This window comes from Accipiter gentilis, chromosome 14, assembly GCF_929443795.1.
Source record: "Accipiter gentilis chromosome 14, bAccGen1.1, whole genome shotgun sequence".
NCBI classification, from domain to species: Eukaryota; Metazoa; Chordata; class Aves; order Accipitriformes; family Accipitridae; genus Astur; species Astur gentilis.
This window is the reverse complement of record NC_064893.1, coordinates 6,298,086-6,318,340: the sequence shown is the minus strand read 5'-3', so window position 1 is coordinate 6,318,340 and position 20,255 is coordinate 6,298,086. Positions and strand designations below refer to the sequence as shown.

The window sequence follows — 20,255 nt, the reverse complement described above, 5'->3', positions numbered from 1 at the left end:
AAGTGTCTTCAAGTTGGTATCATTTCCCCTTTTGTTATTTTTTTTTTTCCCAAGACTTAAGCTTTCCACACTAGTGGTCCAGAACCTAACAGTCTGTTGAAGATAAACTAAAATGAGATGTCTCTGTTGACCATGTACCATCTCCAAAAGGAACAAAGTGAGAGACTCAAAATTTTGAGTTCCTCATCTTTCTAGTGGAAGAAGGATTCTCTGGCTGTTACCTTTTGCTTCAATACAAAAAAGGCTGATGGAATCAATTACAGCTTTTGCTGTTTTCAGACCTGAACTAAGAAAGCACAAAAGCAGCAGCGCACTTTTGCCCAGTACATTGCAGTGTAATTGCATCATTCAATAAAAATTACAATTGGTTCTGCAGTATAAGGGAGAAGGGAATAAGAAGCTGGCAGGCAGGTTCTCGCTCACCTTAAATGTATGCACAAGGGGTGTAGTGTATCAATGGAAGTGCAGATAGGACTAGGCCCTGGGGGTTATATTCTCATTACATTAGCTGTTCACAAAATGTGAAGGGGAGTAAACTGGCAGACTTCTAGACTTATTAACTATTTTCTATTTGGGGAAGATTAAGTTTTGAAGAAAAACATCCAGTAATCACTGGAGTACTATTTATATCATCATAAACTTGTGTCAACTTGACTGATTTTAATAATGATTATTATTATAAAAACCAGCAACTCTTATCTCCACCACTGCACACGTGCTGCGGTAATGAGGAATTTTCCTTTTTTTTCCTTCTCCCTTCTGCTCTTTCACACAATACCCTGACTTAACTCATTTTTCCTCTCCTCTTCCCCCCTAACTGTCAATCACTGTCACATTACCTTGCATCATATGCATCAAGAAGAGTAGCTTTTTCCATCAAGTAAGCCAATTCTAAAGCTGCCTTCCCAGAGGCTACACAGATTGTGCAAGCTGGAGGACTCAGGAAAGAGTAAACTGGACAATAACAAAGGCTCCCAGAGCTGCTTCTGCCTGCCAATCTCTCATGCATGTATTCACACAGCGCTATATATAGGGCATGCCTCCAGGGCCAGAATCACATCTATCAGCTCAGCGAGCAGACCTCCTATCCACACCATTAATCACAGTAGGGAGGAGGAAAATGGCTCATTACACTACATCAATGATATTGTCCATACTGTCTTCTACAAAGTACAGGAGTTGTCTCAGTGTGGTGTTCAGCATCCCCTGACTTTTGAAGTCCATGATCCAAGAGAGGGAACAAAACTTCTTAACAGGAGTGTTTACCTGTGGGCAACATAGGTTAGCCAGCAAACTGCATTTAGTGAGTTTAGAGCGCTATAGCAAGGCAAGCTTTCCAAGGGATGTTTTTTCTACTGTTAAATCTTCAGTACTTTTCCTTCCCTCTCCCAAAATGGTAGATTTGAGGGACTTTTTCTGTTCTGCAGCATAGTTTTCAAGCCCTTCAGTCCACCTCCAGTATAGTTTGTGTGTGTGACATCTGCAAGGCATTCTTTATGGCTGACTGACTTCAGGTATATTTGAGTAAGAGCTTCCTGCAGTATTCTGGCCTTCCTTAAAGGTCCTGTGCTTTGCTGGAGAGTCCAGTGACTATTTATGGGTACCCTTACAAAAGAGCATGGAGAGATTTATCCACCTGGCAGCCGATGATGTTAGAAGTCATATAACTACATTTTTGCTCACAGCTTTTAGGCTTGACGCTTTATTGCTCTCTTTTTTGCTTATCTACCTGTAAATGAGCCCTGTACTTCAAAATCTGTATCATCCAGGTTTCACTCTTGCACATAACATGACATGACAAAGCTCTTGCCATGTACTGACCTCATTGCTGCAGGGCTCATCTGTATCAGTTCTGTACACACCTTGCAAGGTTGTCCAGCTCTTCCTGGAAATGTTGATGTTTTACTTGGTGTTTTCTAAACCCACCCTTCAGTAAGGTTTAAGCTCTTATCAGTCTTTCTTCCTGTCTGATTTTGAGGATCACTGCAAAGTGCTTCCCTTGGTCTCATGAAATCTGCATTGTAGTGGGCATACATGTGATATTATTTTGATGGTCTTAAAACAAGCCTGCCTGTTTCTACAAGAGCAGGGCTGCCTATTCTGTAACAGACACACCTTTTGATAGGTGAACATGCCTTAAATTACAAAATAGATGTAATTGTTCAGTGATCACCAAGCCTGATGTTGGATCCAAAGCTTGCATGAGACATCTCTAGGTTTTGAGGGTTACCTCGGAGAAGCACTGGCGTCTTCCATATCACTGGATGTCTTGTAGTGATATGTAGCCATATATTCCTAAAGTTATGATATTAGGAGGAATATGTGCCTATCTGCACATCTTCCAAGAGGTGAAATACAGTGGTAGGTCTCACTTGCTTTGAGACTTCTGCATTTGGTTAATTATGAAAAGTGTCTACTCTAATTGGAATATCCCAGGATTAATCTTTAGAGGTGCCAATATATTCTTGGGTACTTCTGCTTGCTTTGTAAGCATGTAGACATCAGAGATTTTTTTATTTGAGTGTTGTAGAACATTTAGGGTAGTAGAGCATAGAAGAATTCAAATGAAAGGATTATAGCTATATTAAATTTTTCCTATAAGCATAGTCATATATACATCCATCTTTTAATGCACTGTGCAGCAGACTTGTTGGAAACTTATTGGTAGGAAACCCCATAGCAGTAGTTAAAGAAATGCTTATAATTTGGAAATACTGTGTGCTTTATTATTGATCTGCCTTATTTGAAAGTAGGAATTCATGTTGGGATTTCTTCAATTTTAAGCAAACATACCTAGTTAAAATAAGTTTAGAAACAACATAGGAAATAAACTTTTACACCTATGATTCTTCTCCTGGGATAGATACTCACTCATATCTTTTTTAACTGTACTTACTTCCTTTTCTAACACTTTTGCCACACCTCTCAAAAGCTGCTAGTCTGCTGTAGATGGCGGGTTAATCAGAAACCTTTTACAGTGCTGTTTTTTCATCCTTCAGATACTTTTAAGACAGACATGAACTTAAGAGGAACTTAAGCTGCTATCATTGTTTCTAGAACTAACAGAAATGTTTTAATAGTAATTTGTAGCAGTTTGGTTTTCCTCTGAGTTAATTTTGCTTTCAGTAAAACTTTCCTAATTTGCAAAAGAAAAAAGTATTTCACATACAGTGATTTTAAACAATTGGTCAGATAGTTAATGTCTATGAAATTCTGCTAGGTGTCATACATTTTGTGAAGTGACTACAGAACAAGAAAGGGTGGAAAATGTTGAGTATACCGAATGGCCAGGATGGGAAAAAGCAATGTCAAATAAGATCCAATCATATTTAGTATGTTTGATTTTGAGTTCAAAATAAAATTCAGAAAGGTGGCTTCCTTAGCTGTTGATAGGTATGTTTCTCCTACAATACCCCTCAGGCACTGATAATTAGTGAGGAATGACAAATGTTTGAAGATTACAGTAATTTCAGGTGAGATAAGGAACATGGCAGGCTATAAATTGGTTTACTTTATGGAAGGTCCCTATAGCCTAAAAAAGAGGCTGTTGGAGGATGTATTTCCTTACTTGGCAATTGCAGCCATCACAGTCTTTCAACCCCAAGTGCTAGAAATTAGTTGGTGTTGGCAGAAGTAGACAAGCTGTAATGCAGTGGGCTTAGTCTTTTATTTTACATGTGACTACTGGATTTGTAATTCCTTTTCCTTCCCTCTTCTTTTAGTGTGTTAGGGGTGGTTTATTGGTAGGTTAAAAGCCAATGTCAAGTCCTCCATACAGTAAAACTGAGAGCCTGCTGACATGCATCACTGTGCCACGGCATGACTGTTGCAATCCATCTTGACCAATGTGTTTGAAACTTGGAACTACATATAATCAATTGCACTCCGAAAACTTTAATGTCTTTGACTGCACCATGTAGCACTACATTAATTTAGCAGTGCATTCAGCCTCTGTGTTTGAGGGTCAAGAGCTTACATCACCTGGCCTGGGCAGTGCCTGACACGGCACTGCGTGATTAACACAGAAGCCTTTAATTCCACTCAGCCCAGGCAGAAAGCATGGTATAGTCCTGCTAAGGCAGTATTCCCTAAAGGCGAAGAAGCAGGAGAAAACATCCCCCAAGCCATTGAATCCCAAACAATCACAGGGCCTGGAAGTGCATGATGTGTTTCTGAATGTAGAGGATGAATTGCTAGCCAGTTTGCAAAAGGGGGGCGGGGGGCTTTTCAAAGGTCAGGAGGAGGAAGCACACCAACACAAAGAGCATTGTTCATATTGGAAATCATTACTTGAAATCAATCAGACTTCTCCAGAGTGCACAACTAACTAAAGGAACCTCAGTAGCTAGTTTTCCACTCGAATAAAGTCTTTAACAGTCGATGAGACTTAGGACTTGTCTTTAATGATGAATCTCCTTTTTTTTAATTTTGGGGACAAACATTATATAGAAGCTGTTTGTATTCAGCAGCATCGACAATGAATCTGAATCTTGCATCCAAAAAAAGACTGTAAAAGCAAACAGACAAAAACTTTAAATGAGCCATATGCACTGACTTACTGATTCATATGCATGACAGATACCACTCCTGTGTCCTTCCTGAAGCAAAGTGCTCTAATGGTGGGTGAAGTGGAAGAAGCAGGTATTACTAGCTAAAATAGGCTTTGGTGTGTCATGAGTTACATTTTTGTTGGAAATTTAAAAAAAAAAAAGCTGACTTGATAGCTTAGAAAGAAGGGAGATCGGAAAGACACAGTGGGCAACACTATTTCAAAAAAATCCTTTATTTTTTGGAGGACATGGAGAGCCATCTAATTCAATTGAGTGACTCTAAACTAAAAACAGTGTGGTTTGCAGTCTCCTAGTGAATTTCATGTTCTGTCTCGGGGCTGCAGCAAATAAACTTTGCTGGATTCCTGTGAGCAAGTTTGGAGGAGCTGCAGTTCCATGAATGTCAACAAAATGTCAGAAGTTTACCATGCAAGTTTGAAGATAAATGGAATAGAATTAATAAGCATCAGTAATGGCTTTATAATTGAAATAGTATAGACATTAGAGGTACATAGGGTGTTAGTAATCATATTAATTATTTGTTAACAGAAAGACAAAGTAATAAAATTGAAAATCAAAAAGCTTAGTTGTTCACATGCAGATCTGGGGGGGACATTTTGTAACAGAAATAATTGCTTTTGCTTCATCCTCAGGGTGATATTATCTGTGTCTAATTGTTTTTCCTGAAGAAAGCAGAGCAATCTAAAATTCTAAGTAATGCACAGCAACTGTAGGGGTGAAAATAACCACATTTTAGAAACCTCTTACAGCATCCCACCTCAATGCAGTGAAAGGAAGCAGTGCTGCTAGGAAGGGTAAAGATAAATGGAATTACTTTTCTATTAGAAGTATAATAGACTTTATTAGTTAGTCACCTGTGCTTAGAATAGATCAGCTGTCAGAGAGAGCAAGTAGATGAACATGTACCTTGTGAGCTGTCAGGAGCAGATCAGTGTGGGTTTTTTAAATAATAATTATGTGCTTCCAGAGAAATGGTTTAGACAAAAGCACAGCTGCTTTATTGATGATGCCTTTTGTGCATAAGGATGAATATTCTAGTTTGTTCTTTTCATTTTTCCATGTAAATGTAGTATCATATTTCCATAAAACTCTTTTAGGAAATGGTGCCATTTGCTATTAAAGCTTGCATAATAAAATTATTTGTCAGGGATTTAATTTGATCAAAGTCAGTTATTTGTAATAAAGTGCTAGTAGCTAAGAGGGGCTGCTGTTTGCATTCAAGACTGGCAATGCCCTTGCCCTCTGCAAGCCACTATGCAACCAGCTGTCCTGGGATTCAGTGTGGCAGGGCACACAGAAGGTATCTTTTTTTGCATCCTGACCAGTGTTCAGAGATAAAGGCAACTGTTCACTTTCTTGTGGTCAGAGGAGCTCTTTGAGAACCAGATCCACTATTCTGGCACAGTTTAATAGTCTGTCTGGTCCGGCAACTTGATTGACATGCGGTCTGGGAGCAAAGAAATGCTGCAACTGGTGGTGGAGAGAGTCTGTGGCACATAGATGGCTCCTGGGGGTCACCCAGAAGTCTGAAAGGAGCAGCCGTGGACCGGGTCAGTTCTGGTGGGGGCTGGACTTGGGGGGGGCGGTGTTAAATCTGCAATATGTTGAACCCCTCCCAGAGTTCAGAATGTCTGCTTTGATCTTCACTATTGTAAAATTGCATCTTGTGTACAGCCACCCTTGTTCTGCCACAAATACTGGTTCCAGCCCACCACTGTTCGGCCACTATCCTGCCCCTACAAAACACAGCAGAAGCTGGAGTTAAGGACTGAGCCTTTACAGAGCTTTGTCAAATCATATTTAGTTTCATTTTGGCACTGTAGCCCAGTGGCAGAACAACTTGTGCAGCAGAACAGGGCTCTGGATATGGAGCTGAGCTAGTGCTGGCAGCAGTGATAAGGAGGAGAAGCTAGCCTGCTTAAATTTGTTTTTCAGAGCTGGCTAGGGACTGGCTTTAGATCAACTCCCTTAGGAAAATCGCATCCCCAGCACAGAGAAAGGAAGCAGAGCAGTGCTAAATTTGATGGCAGACTTGACACTGGGGACTCTTCCTACACACTGGTAGGCAGTAGAAGAGGTTGGCTGAGACTATTGTGCAGTGTTTATGGCAGTGCTGCTGTTGTCCTCCATGGAGCAGATGAGCGAGATCCCTATTTAACCCAAGCTGTGTAGGTATTTACTGAGCAAATATCCATATACCCATATTTCAGCTACAGGCCAGTTTGGATGTTATCAGGAATGATCATTGTATCTGCACATTTTTGCAAACGATGGGAACAATGGTACCATACAGAAGCTGGAAGACTTGTATTATGCATGTGTTTTAAAATCCTCTTTTACTGCCTCTTCTTGTGAATTTATGAATCTAAATGTGACAGGATTTATCAGAATTCCAAAGAATAGAAGAGAAAAAGAATTAACTATGTGTTCTGTTTAAATAATATCACACTTAAAAACCCATTGAAGGATGATGGGTTTCTGTAAGAGGGTGAGTTTTTTCATCTTCATGCAAAGTGGTGGAAAAAGACTGTAGCTAGAGGCAAGATGTTAATCAAGGTCAGTCCTGGATCTGGTTGTGTTGAAAAGCTTTCTGTTGCCAAGTTGTTCAAAGCCTACATACATGGACATAGTCTACTAGCCCTGAGATTTGGGTCAGGAAAAGATTGCCTTTCCTTCCTCTTCCCCTATCACTTTTCCTGTCTCCAACAGCCCAATCACAAGGAATGTACGGGGAAATTCACTCCTTTCTGCAGCATTGCGTGTGGTCATTTGTTAGGATCATTTGGATATCTGCCTCTGACAAATTCAGTATATTTCACAATTAGATGCCTCATATCAACTTGTTGGTGTAGCAGCTTTCAAAATAGCAAGTATTTTTAGGTTCTTTGCTGTCACGTCAAACCAGAGGTTCAGACCTACATGCCAAGACAGAACACCATTGTTTTTAGCTAATCTCAGGTTTCAGTGTTGTAGCAGATTGCCATTCTCAGCTTTGCTTGACTAAGTAATGTCTCTAAAGCATGGCAGCGTAATAGGATGATGTGTGCTATGAGGTGTCTTATGGATGTTTAGAACTAAGACAATTCATTAGCTGATGCATCTCAGCATTACTCTTGCCCCTTTTTCTCATGAGAATAGCATATTCTTTATCTCACAGCATGAAGTAGAGATAGAGCAAAATAGCAACAAGTTATTTTGTCTAGATTATATGCAAGATCTCTACAGTAGTGACTGTCAAACTGAAGCTATATTTTATTTCTGCAGCTGTTTCTTCAGTGCTCTAACGCTATTATTAATACTACCTGTCACTTGTACAGCCCTTCAGAGTTGTAAGTAGTTTGATAAACATTATACAAACTTACTGGAAAGCATAAAAAATGAAGTAAACACTGTGCTGCTTACTGGCTAAACTAAATTTTTCAAATTACTTCATAGCCTGACTTTGCCTTTAGCTTAGCAAAACAGTCTTCCAGACTAGCTAGTTTCCTGACTTTCTTCATACTTACATTTTTGGTAAATCACTTCTGCTATTGTAGTATCGGTACAGCTTTATCATATCTAGACTGGAGAGGCACTACTGAAAATAGTATATACAGTTTCCGTGTCAGACTTTCCGGGCCACTTTAATTAAATTAAGAGGCTAAAGTGATTTTGAACAAACACTGGAGTACATCTTAGTAGTGCTAAAATGCTGCTAATAGCCATAGAAACTTCCTGCAGTTAATGATTCTTGTTGATTTTGGTGAAGCAGTAGTAGCAGCAGAGACATTAGCGTAGAAAGTGCTCTATTTCTCAGCATCATTTTTATCAGCTTATCATTTTAAATTGCTACCAAGCAGATGATGTGACAGGAGGAGTTTGAGCTATTCTTACAGTACCGCCATGATTACAAAGCTGAAAAAAACATGGCGGGGGGGGGGGGGGGGGGAAGTGTGCTGGAAATAAATGTGAAAACTTCTGGCACTCATTTGCATTTCTGAAGGCTCACCCAACATGGGTGGTTTCTATCCAGCGTAGAACACACAGTTCTATTAACTTATTTTTCTCTCTTTTTAAATGAAATTGTTAAGCCTTGACAGCCAGTGCTTTTGTTGTCACCTCCTGAATTCCCACCAGTGTGAGGCCAGGCAGCCTGTGCTGCAAAGCCCCTGCACAGAGTCTTTGCCAGCATCTGAACCAGTGGAGTAACAACCTGGCCCTGCCTGCTGAGCCTCCTTCACCCCGTATCCTCTCAATGCTTTCATGAGCCCACTCGTACGAATCTGTTGAGATTACAGAACCATTGCTCTGTGCTACAAAACCAGGTACCAGAAGTTAAAATAGTTATAAAAATTGCCCAATGCAGTCTCTGCCTGTTCAAAACTCCCCTTGGCCCTGAGGGGGATCTGTGCCATGGCAGGCTAGCCCGTCCCCTCCCAGCAGACTCAGCAAGCCTTTATGGTACTTCAGTGTTGTGTCAGTATTGAAAATAGTTCGTGGTTTATTGTAAATTACTGTTATTTGCAACTTCCAGTTTTGCAGTTCCCATTGCACAGAGATCAAGGACCCAATTTTTCCTTTCTTTCCTTTGTATCCATCAGTGTAAATCAAGATTAACTCCAGTGAAATCAGTCTAATCACAAGTGTAAAACTAGGAGGAATGAAAGGAAAATCAGTCTATGAACTATTTGGGTTTTGTTTTTAAATAGCAAAATTAATGCTGCTGTTCTGCAGACACAGGGTGACCTGCAAAGTACTAGCTCATGCGTTACTAATGCATCTCCATTTAAATGCAGATTTCTGCTCCTAACACAGAACTTCAGGGAAATCCTCTCTAGATAAACTGTAATAGGATACCAAATGGTAATTCAATATTTCACTTTAACTTGTGTTTCAGCTTATTGATCTTAATTTTCTATCATTTTGATGCAGCATTTGCCTAAGGGGAAGAGGATTACATTCACTATAATAAGGCTTTTAATTAATAATTAATTATTTTGATATTCCAAACATCCATGCCAGCAGTGGCAGTCTGCTTGTATTCCTGTACCTTTTTCTGTTTACAGTGGTGGAAATCAGCAAGGTGTGACTTTATATATTTCAGGAAAGAATTGAGACACACAGCTGACAAAAGGAAGCATCATAGAGATATCACGGTATCTATGTGGGACATGCTTATTGTGACAGTGTTTCGTTCTCAGTCATTTGTGGTAACAGTAGTTAAGACCCTGACTCGGTAAAATCCCATGCAGTGGGACCACTTGTGCTATGCTGCTGCATTCAAGGGCTTTCCAAAAGGCTTCCATTTGCCTACATGTCTTCAGATAAAAGACATGAGGCGTGACTGTTCAGCCATTCTCACACCAAAATCACTGCCTTCACTACATCTACTCCTTGGTAAGGAATGACTTGCACCTCGTAAACTCCTTTTCCAGCATGACCATTAGTTACCACAGTTAAAAGCCTCTCTCTCAGCAGTCCAGATTTTGATGTGGTTTGGTATAGATGTAGGAATAACCAGAGGGTCTGCTTGTTCAATTAAGCCTTTAAAATTAATGACATCATTTGCTTTTGGCATATATGATATGTTTAAGAAGAAGTTTTTTCTCCGTATATGCCTCCCTCAAGCCCTGCTTAAGTGCAGCTTGTAAGATGTACATGAGACCCTGATATAAGCTCTCTTCTGCTGGACTGAATTTTAAATTTAAGTATCGTAGAGTACAATGAAGTCATAGAAATAATGTTTAGAAGTCTACTAGATCATGAATACTGTTATTAAGAGGAATAACCTGATACTGAGAGTTAGTGTTTTTGCAGCACCTAACATGATGAGACCCAATCTAGTTATAATTAGTCCACGCTATTTCTCAGTTTCCAGGCTAAAAGCTTGCAGTGCAATGGTGAACACATTGCAAGCAAGACTTAGGTCTCATTTTCAGTAGTGTCAACTAAAAAATAACCAAATAACCCCCCCAACCATGGCAGAGGTATGAATATGATAAGAGTTTTTAAAATACATTTTTAGGTTTGGGCTTTTTTGTTTGATTTTTTATACAGCTTGATTACTTACAGGGTGCATTTTGTTAACATTTCCAAATGTTGTTCTGGCAACCATAAGATTCATCAATTTTCAAAATCTTACATCTGAGATTAACATTTTGCATATGACACCCTTAGAATTGTGTATGGGGAAAAAAAGTATCAAAAGACGAGCAATAAAGTAGTGAAAATGGGCAGGTTAATGAGGGTTAATGAGACCTCCTTTGTCATATAATTTGGTCAGCAAAAGGGATGTCTAAGAAATAATGATCTTTGTGATTATGCTTCTCTGAGCTCACCTACGAGCTCTCAGATTTCTTCTCTAAATTATTTCCAGCATTCTCAAACACTGACAGATTCAATGACCTGCTAAACAAAATAAAAACTGCTTGAAAAACATTCCTCTACTACCACATCAAAATAAGCCCTGCCCATGACCATGTTTAGGCCTGAATTAGTGAGTGGTATGTTGCAATCCATCAGACAGAAATGAGAATCTTTTGTTACTGGTAAGAACATAGGGCACACCATAAAAAGCTGTCTCATAATAGATTTTGTTGTTTGCTTGTTTGTTTGGGGAGTTGTTTTGTTGGTTTTGGGTTTTTTTTTTGGGGGGGGGGGGGTGTCCCCCAAAAAGGCAGGAATAGCATTTGCTTTTAGTTCTGAAGTCCAGAATTGTCAGACTTCAAAACCACAACAAGAACTACTACTTGGTTACCTTCTCATGTAACCACTCATGACCCCCATGGCTCTCCTTGAAGGCACAACCACCTAGGCTCAGTGCCACCGAGATGTGCTGATTTTACAGATGGAGAGTAATGAAAAATAGTATAGCTACACTGGAGGAGCTGGGTAGAGTGTCTTTCTCATCAACAGTCCATTATCAGTAATCACAGTTTGATTGGAACCAAAGCACTAACCAAAACTTCAGGGGAAAAAAATGTCTAACACTGCTGGAATGGGAGGGTTGTTGTTTTCAATTACTCACTTCTGGTTTTACCCAAATCAGCTCTTGAAGATTCTCGTGAAAAACAGAAGACTACTATTTGTCTAAAAGAAAATTTTCAGTGATTCAAATCAAAATATCTTTTAATTACAGAATTCTAAACATCCTAGGGGTTTTGAGATTTAGATTTTTTTTTAAAAAAATCACAATGTAAAATCCTTTATTAAAATAGTATTTGGTACCCATCAAAACTATATATACTAAATATTAGAAAATAAAAAGGTTGTTTTCTTTGGAATGCAATTTAGAAAAATAATCTCAATAGTGAGAATGGGGGGCTTTTTTGTAGTAGGCTTTTTCCCAAGGCATAAGCTCTTGCTAGGACTTAACAAATAAGACTGAAAGCCATTTAAAAAAAGGGAATGGACCAGGTATGAACTGATAAAACTTCCGACTTCTTTGACCTTGTAAACTTCACATCATAATGCATGACACAGCAGGAAGTTTTCCTAGAAACACGAGGTATATACATCCTCTTATTTCCTTTACTGGCTTAAACCTAGTTTTTCACATTAATTACTGTTCGTTTATTGAATGGAAAGCATGCATTTTTAATTATGTTAGTTGAAATGTTGGCTGGTTGTGAAACCAAGTACTTGGAATTCGTCCATTTGAGCCACGTGAATCAGCAGTGGTGTTCTATGGATTTTGCATTTTTTTTCACTTCAGCGTTTCAAACTGCAACGCTTGCACAGAAGAAAATCTGGTAGAGAAAGATAAAAGGCTCCATCTAGTGGGCAAGAACTTTTTGTTTAAAGGAAAAAAAGGCAAGATTTTCAATTAATTTTATGCATGAAGAAATACTACTTTAGATTTTGTTTCATTAAGCTGCCATGTTGTTCTTAATTCTTGCCTTCTACAGAGCCATTATTTCATATGCAAAGCTGAAACATTAAGAATTATTCTGACAGTCTTGAGCAAGAAGCAATAAATGATACTAAATGAGTGGGTTTATACAGAAGAAGAGTTGATCCACAAACTTCCTCCTCCCCCCCTTCAAGCTTCAATATTTAGTAATCAAAAACAGATAATTTGTGCATCAACAAATACTTCAAACTATTTAAGGTTCTTTCCTACTTAAAACTGACTGGAAACATTCATAACAACCATAACACGGTATTTTGGGGAGTATTTTTTACAAAGGAAACTCTGCCCATGTGTTACCCTCATCTTCATTAAATGACCTGTTTTCCTGCAAAAGGTGAAATTTGGGTTCTCTGGCAACTCAGTCCAGTGCATCAGCTTCTGGCAAGGCATAACCCCATCGTCCTCTGCTGTCTCTTCCAAACACCAAAACTCATTCATCCTGGCATTTGTCTAGGAGCCTGCCTCCCATTGTTGTGTCCAAAATCATCCTGATAGAATCTAGCACCTTTATTTTAGGTACATAATTGATCTAGTACAGTACTTCTTTTTTTTCCTCTTTGCTGAACTTCTGCACTGCATTGCAGTTATGCTCTAAACTCTCGAGAGATTCGAGTGGCAGGACTCTTCAGTTTAAAGCAGTAGTGAAACTCGAGTGTTGCTCTCTCATTCCAACCAAACACAGCTAGCAGCCAAAACCTCCTCTTCAGTTCGTTTCAGGCTAATAACAAGAGTGGGCGCAGGAACAAGTAGCAGTAAGCACAGAGCTGGCAGAAGAGACGCTGAACGACATTGTATGTATGTCCTGCCTTTTGTCAGACTTTCTCTCATTTTCAAGCCATACAGCCTGGCAAGATCAATTCCTCCTGTGCAGCTTCCAGGAATGGAAGCTGCACAGTGTTAACACGCATTGTAGTAACACATTACTACACCTAAATTTACTATAGCCCATGTTCACATTCACAATTGGAACATTTGTCTCCTGTGCAAATCACAAAATAGAGCTTAATATGTTGTTTTGCACACCTCTTGATCACAGCGAGATCTCCATTTGCAGTGGCCGCTTGATAGCAAATCCAGAGGATTCCTCCTTCAGTATTAATGCACGATTTGGCAATTCTGACAGGCCACACAGACTTACTGATCTGCCTGAACAATTCTCCCCAGCTGCAGCTCTCCTTGTATCCTCCACGGAAATGTAACTCTGCAGCGCCAGCGAGTAAGAGCCATCATTTGGCTTGTTTTACAGACTAAAACAACGGATAGTCTTAGAGTTCTTACACTGAACCTTTATATGCAAAGACTAATACAGAACTGACTAGTCTTAAAGTGCCTTTGGGGAAGTTCATACATTTGCAAAATGCAAAAAATGCAAATCTCCGAAAGGGAGGAAATGGAAGATAAAAATTAAACTGCATTTTTTTGTTTGGGGCAGCTTGTAGGCAGTCTATGTAACCCTTAAAACATGTCAGCTAAACCAATACAGAACAGTTGTTTAAAACTTCACAGATACTTCAAAATTATCATTGCAACTGCACTGTTAGCTGTGTTAAATGCTCCTAAAACTGACACTAGCTATTTGTTAATAGTAATGCCACTTGGTTTCTAATACACATGGACACCTACCTCACTAGGCTCATAACAGAAGAAAAGATGCAAGTCACTTCAAAGCAAAAGTTGTTAAATAATATCAATTTTAACTGCAGGCCTTTGCTCTAGAACTGTTCGCACTTTAAGAGATCACAGGCTTGCTGCTGAGCTAAAGCAAATCTCATGTTTGGAACTACAGTAAGATCCTCTACCTCATTTTACTTTAAATACCTTGTCTAGCACTGGTACTTGAGCTGTGCTAATGAAATACAAATTTCCAAATGCAAAACTCTGGGGGACATTCAACAATCTGCTTTTGTAATAATCTGCTATAACCTCAAAATGCTAATTTGGGGATTAAGTATTAATTTATTCCCTCTACAGGTCATCGGATAGTCTCATACAAGCCTTCTAATTAATATTTAACATACCTATTTTAGATGTTGTTTATCTGGGTTAGATTTACTCAGCTGTTTTTTCCTTCTTTGTGGGAGCAGTAGTCTTTACAACAATAAATGCACATCAATGCATTTCTTTCAGTACCACTCAGTCTCTTACTTATTTTTCATAGCTAACCAGGTGCTGAAGTTTGGAACGCTGGTCAGTACTTCCAACACGTATGATGACTCAGGGATTGTGACCATTGAGACGGACAAGCCTTTGCTATGGACAATGGCTATCAAAAGATAAGATCAGGTACAGCTGCCTTTTCTGATCTGACCCACTCAAATGACTGCAAGATTTCACTGAATTCAGTGAAGACAGTAAAGCTGTTCCAAAAAGATATAAGCAGGCACTGATTTTATGTACTGAATGGCAAACAAATCTGATATATAAGTCACTTGAGATCAAATCAAGATTAGCAGCAATAACTGAGTACTTCATTCTGGTACCTCACACTACCTAATCAGAAGACGCATGAGCTGCCTCCCACTATGATCACAAACAGAAGTGAATGTAAAGAAATTGTTACTGCTTATCTGGTTAGTTCAGACTATTTTTACAAAGTATTTTATTCCAATACTAAACTATTTTTTCCCCTTTTGCTAAGAGGAAATACAGTACACAGTTGCACATAGTATAAATATACTAAAAGGTGATAGCACTAAGAGTAGTTAATCTCATTTTTCTGTCCTGGTTTGTAACATGCAGGTGCTGGTGAAGATTTCTCAAGAAGAGCAGTAATTGAACTTTTCTACTTATGAAGCAAGTTTGTGTACTGAAGAAGCTTAATTTTTGCTGTAATACTAATATCAGATCTCCTGGTATTAAGTGCTTTTAAAGTCTGTAATGGAAGTAGCACTGTAACTTCTGCAAACACCAAACGCTTACAATAAGCTTTCTGGAATGAAATATAAATTGCTTAATATCAATCTGAGGAGGAAGAGCATTGCATCTACCAGAGTTTTTACAGGCTTAGTTTTTAAAAATCAAAATATTCAGTCATTTACTAATGGAAACTTCCAGGTCAACAAAACCAGAGCCCTTTATGTGCAGTTGTGTTAGAGAACCAGTATCCAAAATGGGTGTATATCCTATCCAAAAGTGTGAGCAAGTTGTTGATTCGCTGAAGGACTTCTTAGTATCTCTGACAACTATATTAACCTCAAACCAGCTAAGTTTGGCTTTCTTAATTATGCCATCAGAGTAAGGACTGGCAATGCAAGTTCTTTATTTGATGGAGGTTTTTTCCCAGTCAAGTACATAGTATAATGTAACAGGACTTCCAACTGCAGAAAGGAATTACAGGTAACGATGGTGATTCCAGAAATTAATGACAAGAATTCCAGTTGGCAGATTTTTTCAATCGCCACTCGAGAGGATACAGTAATGCTGTTTCCTTGCTGTCTACTTTTGCTGGAACAATGCCGTTTACTAAGCAGTAAATTAAGCATTGGAATAGCTTCTGAAGAGATGCTGTACAGTTGTCACCCTTGGAGGTTTTCAATACCTGACTGGACAAAGCCTTAAGCAACCATGTCAGAATGCAACACTGACCCAACTTTGAGCAGGAGGTTGGACTAGAGACCTCCCAAGGTTCCTTCCTACCTGAATAATTCTGTTATGATTCAAAGAAGTAAAAAAAAAACAAAAACCACCAAACAAATAAAGCACTCTACTACTAAAAAAAAAAAGCCTGTAATGTAGACAGGTATGATTGCATACACTTTAAAAGAGGAATAAGATGACAAGAATGTTTGAAAACCCAAACTGAGCTTGTTTAATAGCAAACAAGTTAAAGCTGTGAAATCTTTGCAGCAAGTGTCACAACATCTTGTTCTTCATGATGAATATTCAGCCGCCTCTGTTGAGAGAACAAAGTAATCAGTTTCAACTAATCAACTGTGATCAAGCAATCCCATCTGAAGTCTAATTTATCCTCCCACCATTGCCTTGTTAGGACAAACATTACTACCGTTACAGCTTATCTACTATTTTCAAACATTTCTCCTTGCCTAGACCACAACTCTTACAGGTGTAAGCAAGCCACATGTCACGGTCACAGAATAGTATTTAACTTGTTCCAGTACTAGAAAAGGGATTACATCAGCTCTGGAGAATCTCAGGAGTTTTAATTGGTAGTGTTAATATGTCAGTTCCATGACTGCCAGTCAACTTAAGGGTCAAGTTTTTCATGCTGCAACATTCATTCTAAAAGGTATTTTACAGAATGCAGTTACAAGTAAAACAAAGTTTCAAACACATCTAGCACTCAGTAAATGAAACAAGACCAACTTTGTTCTGTGCCCTGTCACCTTCCAGCACAATCACTCAGTTTTCTCTACCTTACCATCCGTGCATTTACTTTGGATGCCCAAATTATAAACTGGAAATAGTAGGAGTATGCAAGATCCAAATAAAGTAAATGTTCTATGATCAAACACACACTGTGGAACTGGAACACAAAACATTTGATGTTCAGTTTTGAAGCAGAATACTTGAAAAAAACCTGAAGAACTATGGATCTAATATTTTGCAGCATGTTGAATTAACAACTGCTTCCTGATCAAGTCCTTTGAATCAAGTAACACCTGTCATATTACACTACCATGTGAAACGCAGAGATACTAAAGCAACATGGATCCTGTAGGGCTCACTAACATCCTCTGTTTAAAACCGAACAGGTAAAAACGAATGTCAAATTCAGTGAAATTAAAGGTCATATTTACTTACACAATGATATTGTTGATTGGGATATGGATCAATTTGACAAAGAAACCAATAAATCCCATTATCGCAAAGCCTATTGCTGTTGCCATGGCAATCTTCTGGAACTCTATAAAACCAAAAAAATTTTAGTCTAGGAAGCCTCATGTATGGCATACAGGAGATGTGCGCTACAGTGACCACAGGAGAGAGATCTCTTTAGAAAATGGTAATGTTAACACAGCAAGCAGTTCAAAAGCAAACTGCATTGACATTGAGAAACAAATCCACTTTTTCAGAAGATAGATGAGATTTGAAGAGAAGATGCTGCTTTCCACAAAGCATGGCTGATCTTAACTTTTTAAATAATAAGCAGAATCAGAAATACCCACAGTTCGTAACAATTTATGGAACACTTGATTCCATTATCTTTATTTCATATCCCTACAAGGCCTGAAAATAATCCCCAATACAGTATAAAAAATTGAAAAGCTCCATTTACATCTGTCACAGGAAGACACATTAAGTCCCCACAGAAATCAAGTACTTAAGTGATATTCTCAATTATTTTAAGAAAGCAACCATGAAATGGACTAGGAAGGTCAACAGCCCCTCACAACCCTGCCAGTCTGACAAGTGAATGAAGTTCCTTACTGATCTCAAAAGATGTCAGTAAACTTCATCCTAAGCATGTGAATAAAGCATCATAACTACTGCCATTAAGGACAACCAGTTGCATTCTGGTTAGAGTCACAGCTTCTCTCAAATGCCTTTGAGAAAATCCAAACACGTCCTCTTCTATACTTCCAGCAACCAAGTTCTTCCTGTCACAATCAGGCAGTCACCGGACAACTGTGAAGTACAGAATGGGCACTGCAAAAAGCAATCCTAGCTCCTTTTGGGTCTCCTAAAAATGAAGTGTTTCCTCCAAGGTCAAGTAACAAGCAGTTTCCTCCAGAATTTCTCCCAAGTTGACTGCAATCAGTTGAACCTGACTACTGTATTTATCTTTTCGAAGCGCACGCAAGTTCTTCTTGGCGCAGTTTACCTAATACATGAAACTATTACTTGCCTGTCTGAAAATGGCCAATTTCAGCTACTTAGCCCGTTTCATAAGGTGAGTTTTAGTACCACTCTCACACACCTGACTGATACACACCAGAAAAGGACACATTCAAGTATTATTATATCCAGAACCATAAACCCATTAACAACTGGATAACTGCTCAAGTTTAAATCTCATACTGAAAGATGAGAAACATTCATGACAAATAAATCAAGTCACATACGGAAGGACACATGGTAAAATATAAGATGAAATAAGGATTGCTTCTGGGTTTTGTGTGCTTTACCTTTCCTGTCAGGCTTGGTGCATCTTTTAACAAGTCGTATGGAGTCTTTTACAAACTGACGGCTGGGTTCCACGAATTGCATTACCTGATCCATGATTACCTGCAAAGATGAACAGATTTAGTATTGGCGGTGCCATGTATATAGCGAAAGGGAGAATTTTTTTTTTATTACAGAAGTAAGAGTTACCTACAAAATTTGTAGAGACTTAAGATAAAGTGTCATACTCCAACCTAACCAGACTTGAAAAGATACTTCCACTTTGCAGAAAATAAAGACACCGCATCAATACATGAACATGGGGGCCTACCACTGCCTGCAAAAAATATGAAGAACTATGCCTTTCAGCATAGCAGATGAAAACTACAGCTCCATCACAGCTTGCTTTCAGCTTATGTGCTACGCCGGGTTTCTGAGGACACTGCTGAAGGTGTCTAAATAGACAAAAGTCACCGCTCTCAAGAAAGCCCCAAGCCAAAGCTGCTGGAGGGTTGATGCGCACCGAGGGAAATACCGTGGCCTGACCTGGTTCTCCAAACAAGCACCTGCCAGCGCTGCCACCCCAAGCAGGACACCGGGCTGGAGGGGTCTGCGGTCATTAATCAGCACAGGCCCTCCGATACGAGGGTCCCCGCTCACTTGTCTCCCTGCGACGCGACGCGACTCCCCTCCTCGCCCCTGCGGCCGAGGCCGTGCCGCCCGGCCTGCCCCAGCTCCCCCGCCCCGCCGCGGGACGGGCCGCACGGGCCGGCGGCCTCGCTCCAAGGGAGCCTGGGCCCCCGAATCCCCCCCGGAGGCCGGCCCAGCGGGGCCTGCGAGCCGGGGCCGGGGCCGGGGCCGGGGCTCGCTCCCCCCGCTCCTCGGCCCCCGCCGCCCGGGCGCCCCGAGCGGGGCGGCGGCCGCCCGGGGGTCCCCGCGCCACCCTTACCGCTCGCGCTGCTGGGCGAAGGCCACGTCGCACGGCGGCGGGGGCGCTGACGTCAGCGTACGCGACGGCGGGGGCGGCGACGTCAGCGCGCACGGCGGGCGGGGCGGGTTGCGTTTGTTTGAAGAAGAAAAAGGAGGGGATTGGGGTTGGTTTGGTTTTGGTTTTTTTTTTTTTCCTTTTCTGTCTGGTTCCTGGGGCCCCTCGCCCTCCCCTCCGCCGCCTGGGCCCAGTGGGGGGAGCGGCGCGGCCTGGTGTCCCGGCAGAGCGGCCCCGGCCGGGGCCGGGGGAGGCCTCAGCGCCTCAGGGCCGGCAGCCGGCGCGCAGCGCGGGGGGAGCCCGTCGGTGCGGCCCGGCGGGGGCTGCGGGGCTGTGCGGGTTGGTGAGGCTGTCACGTACCCGGGCGGCGCGTCCGTCGGCGGTTGACAACGAATTTGCTTTCCCGCGCGGTGACAGCCGTAGGATCCGAGAGCCTCGTGGCGGGAAATGAAGGGAAGATGGTGCCAATGTAGCTGTGACAAATGCTGTTCGGTGAAGGGAGGGGGGAAGAAAAAGAACCAACGGGAAAAAGCTGCTCAGGCTGTGGTTGCCCGTGAGTCAGACATGTATTGATTCGTAGGAGCGCCGAAGCCATCACGGACCACAGGAGTTCATCACCTTTGAAAACATAGACTCCTGTGGCGCCTTTTTTTGTTTGTTTGTTTTTTGTATAGAGGAGTGTGCAGCCCAGCACGTAGAAATGGGAAAGCTTTTTACACTTCAGCACCGCAGGTGTAACGTAGAA

General features: G+C 40.6%; 2 protein-coding genes across 5 annotated transcripts in view; one reads left to right on the top strand and one right to left on the bottom strand.

Annotated features, from left to right (window-relative positions):
* TPK1 (thiamin pyrophosphokinase 1) overlaps positions 1-15,431 on the top strand; it is a 321,987-nt gene extending 306,556 nt beyond the window's left edge. For both annotated transcript variants that reach the window (XM_049816398.1, XM_049816397.1), the window contains 2 exons: positions 14,621-14,745; positions 15,202-15,431. In XM_049816398.1, coding sequence (XP_049672355.1) covers positions 14,621-14,739 — 119 coding nt within the window. In that variant the 3' untranslated portion in view covers positions 14,740-14,745; positions 15,202-15,431. The remainder of the gene's footprint in view (positions 1-14,620; positions 14,746-15,201) is intronic.
* Positions 15,432-16,246: 815 nt separating this feature from the next.
* SEC61G (SEC61 translocon subunit gamma) lies at positions 16,247-19,574 on the bottom strand. 3 transcript variants are annotated; one of them, XM_049816401.1, is made up of 4 exons: positions 19,475-19,574; positions 18,549-18,648; positions 17,224-17,326; positions 16,247-16,354 (listed from the first exon to the last, which is right to left on the bottom strand). In XM_049816401.1, exons 2-4 carry the CDS (start codon positions 18,640-18,642, stop codon positions 16,345-16,347), a joined length of 207 nt encoding a protein of 68 aa, XP_049672358.1. In that variant the 5' UTR covers positions 18,643-18,648; positions 19,475-19,574; the 3' UTR covers positions 16,247-16,344. The 3 variants fall into 3 exon arrangements, with proteins under 3 accessions (XP_049672358.1, XP_049672357.1, XP_049672356.1); XM_049816400.1 differs by lacking the exon at positions 19,475-19,574 and adding an exon at positions 19,049-19,199; XM_049816399.1 differs by lacking the exon at positions 19,475-19,574 and adding an exon at positions 18,736-19,015.
* Between the last annotated feature and the right edge of the window lie 681 nt (positions 19,575-20,255).

Bases quoted from the DNA above. Each gene is read 5' to 3' on its own strand.
- SEC61G (XM_049816401.1), bottom strand. From the start codon at position 18,642: ATGGATCAGGTAATGCAATTCGTGGAACCCAGCCGTCAGTTTGTAAAA. The intron at 17,327-18,548 runs GTAAAGCACACA...TTGGTTTTATAG, and splicing joins CACCAAGCCTGACAGGAAAG to AGTTCCAGAAGATTGCCATG.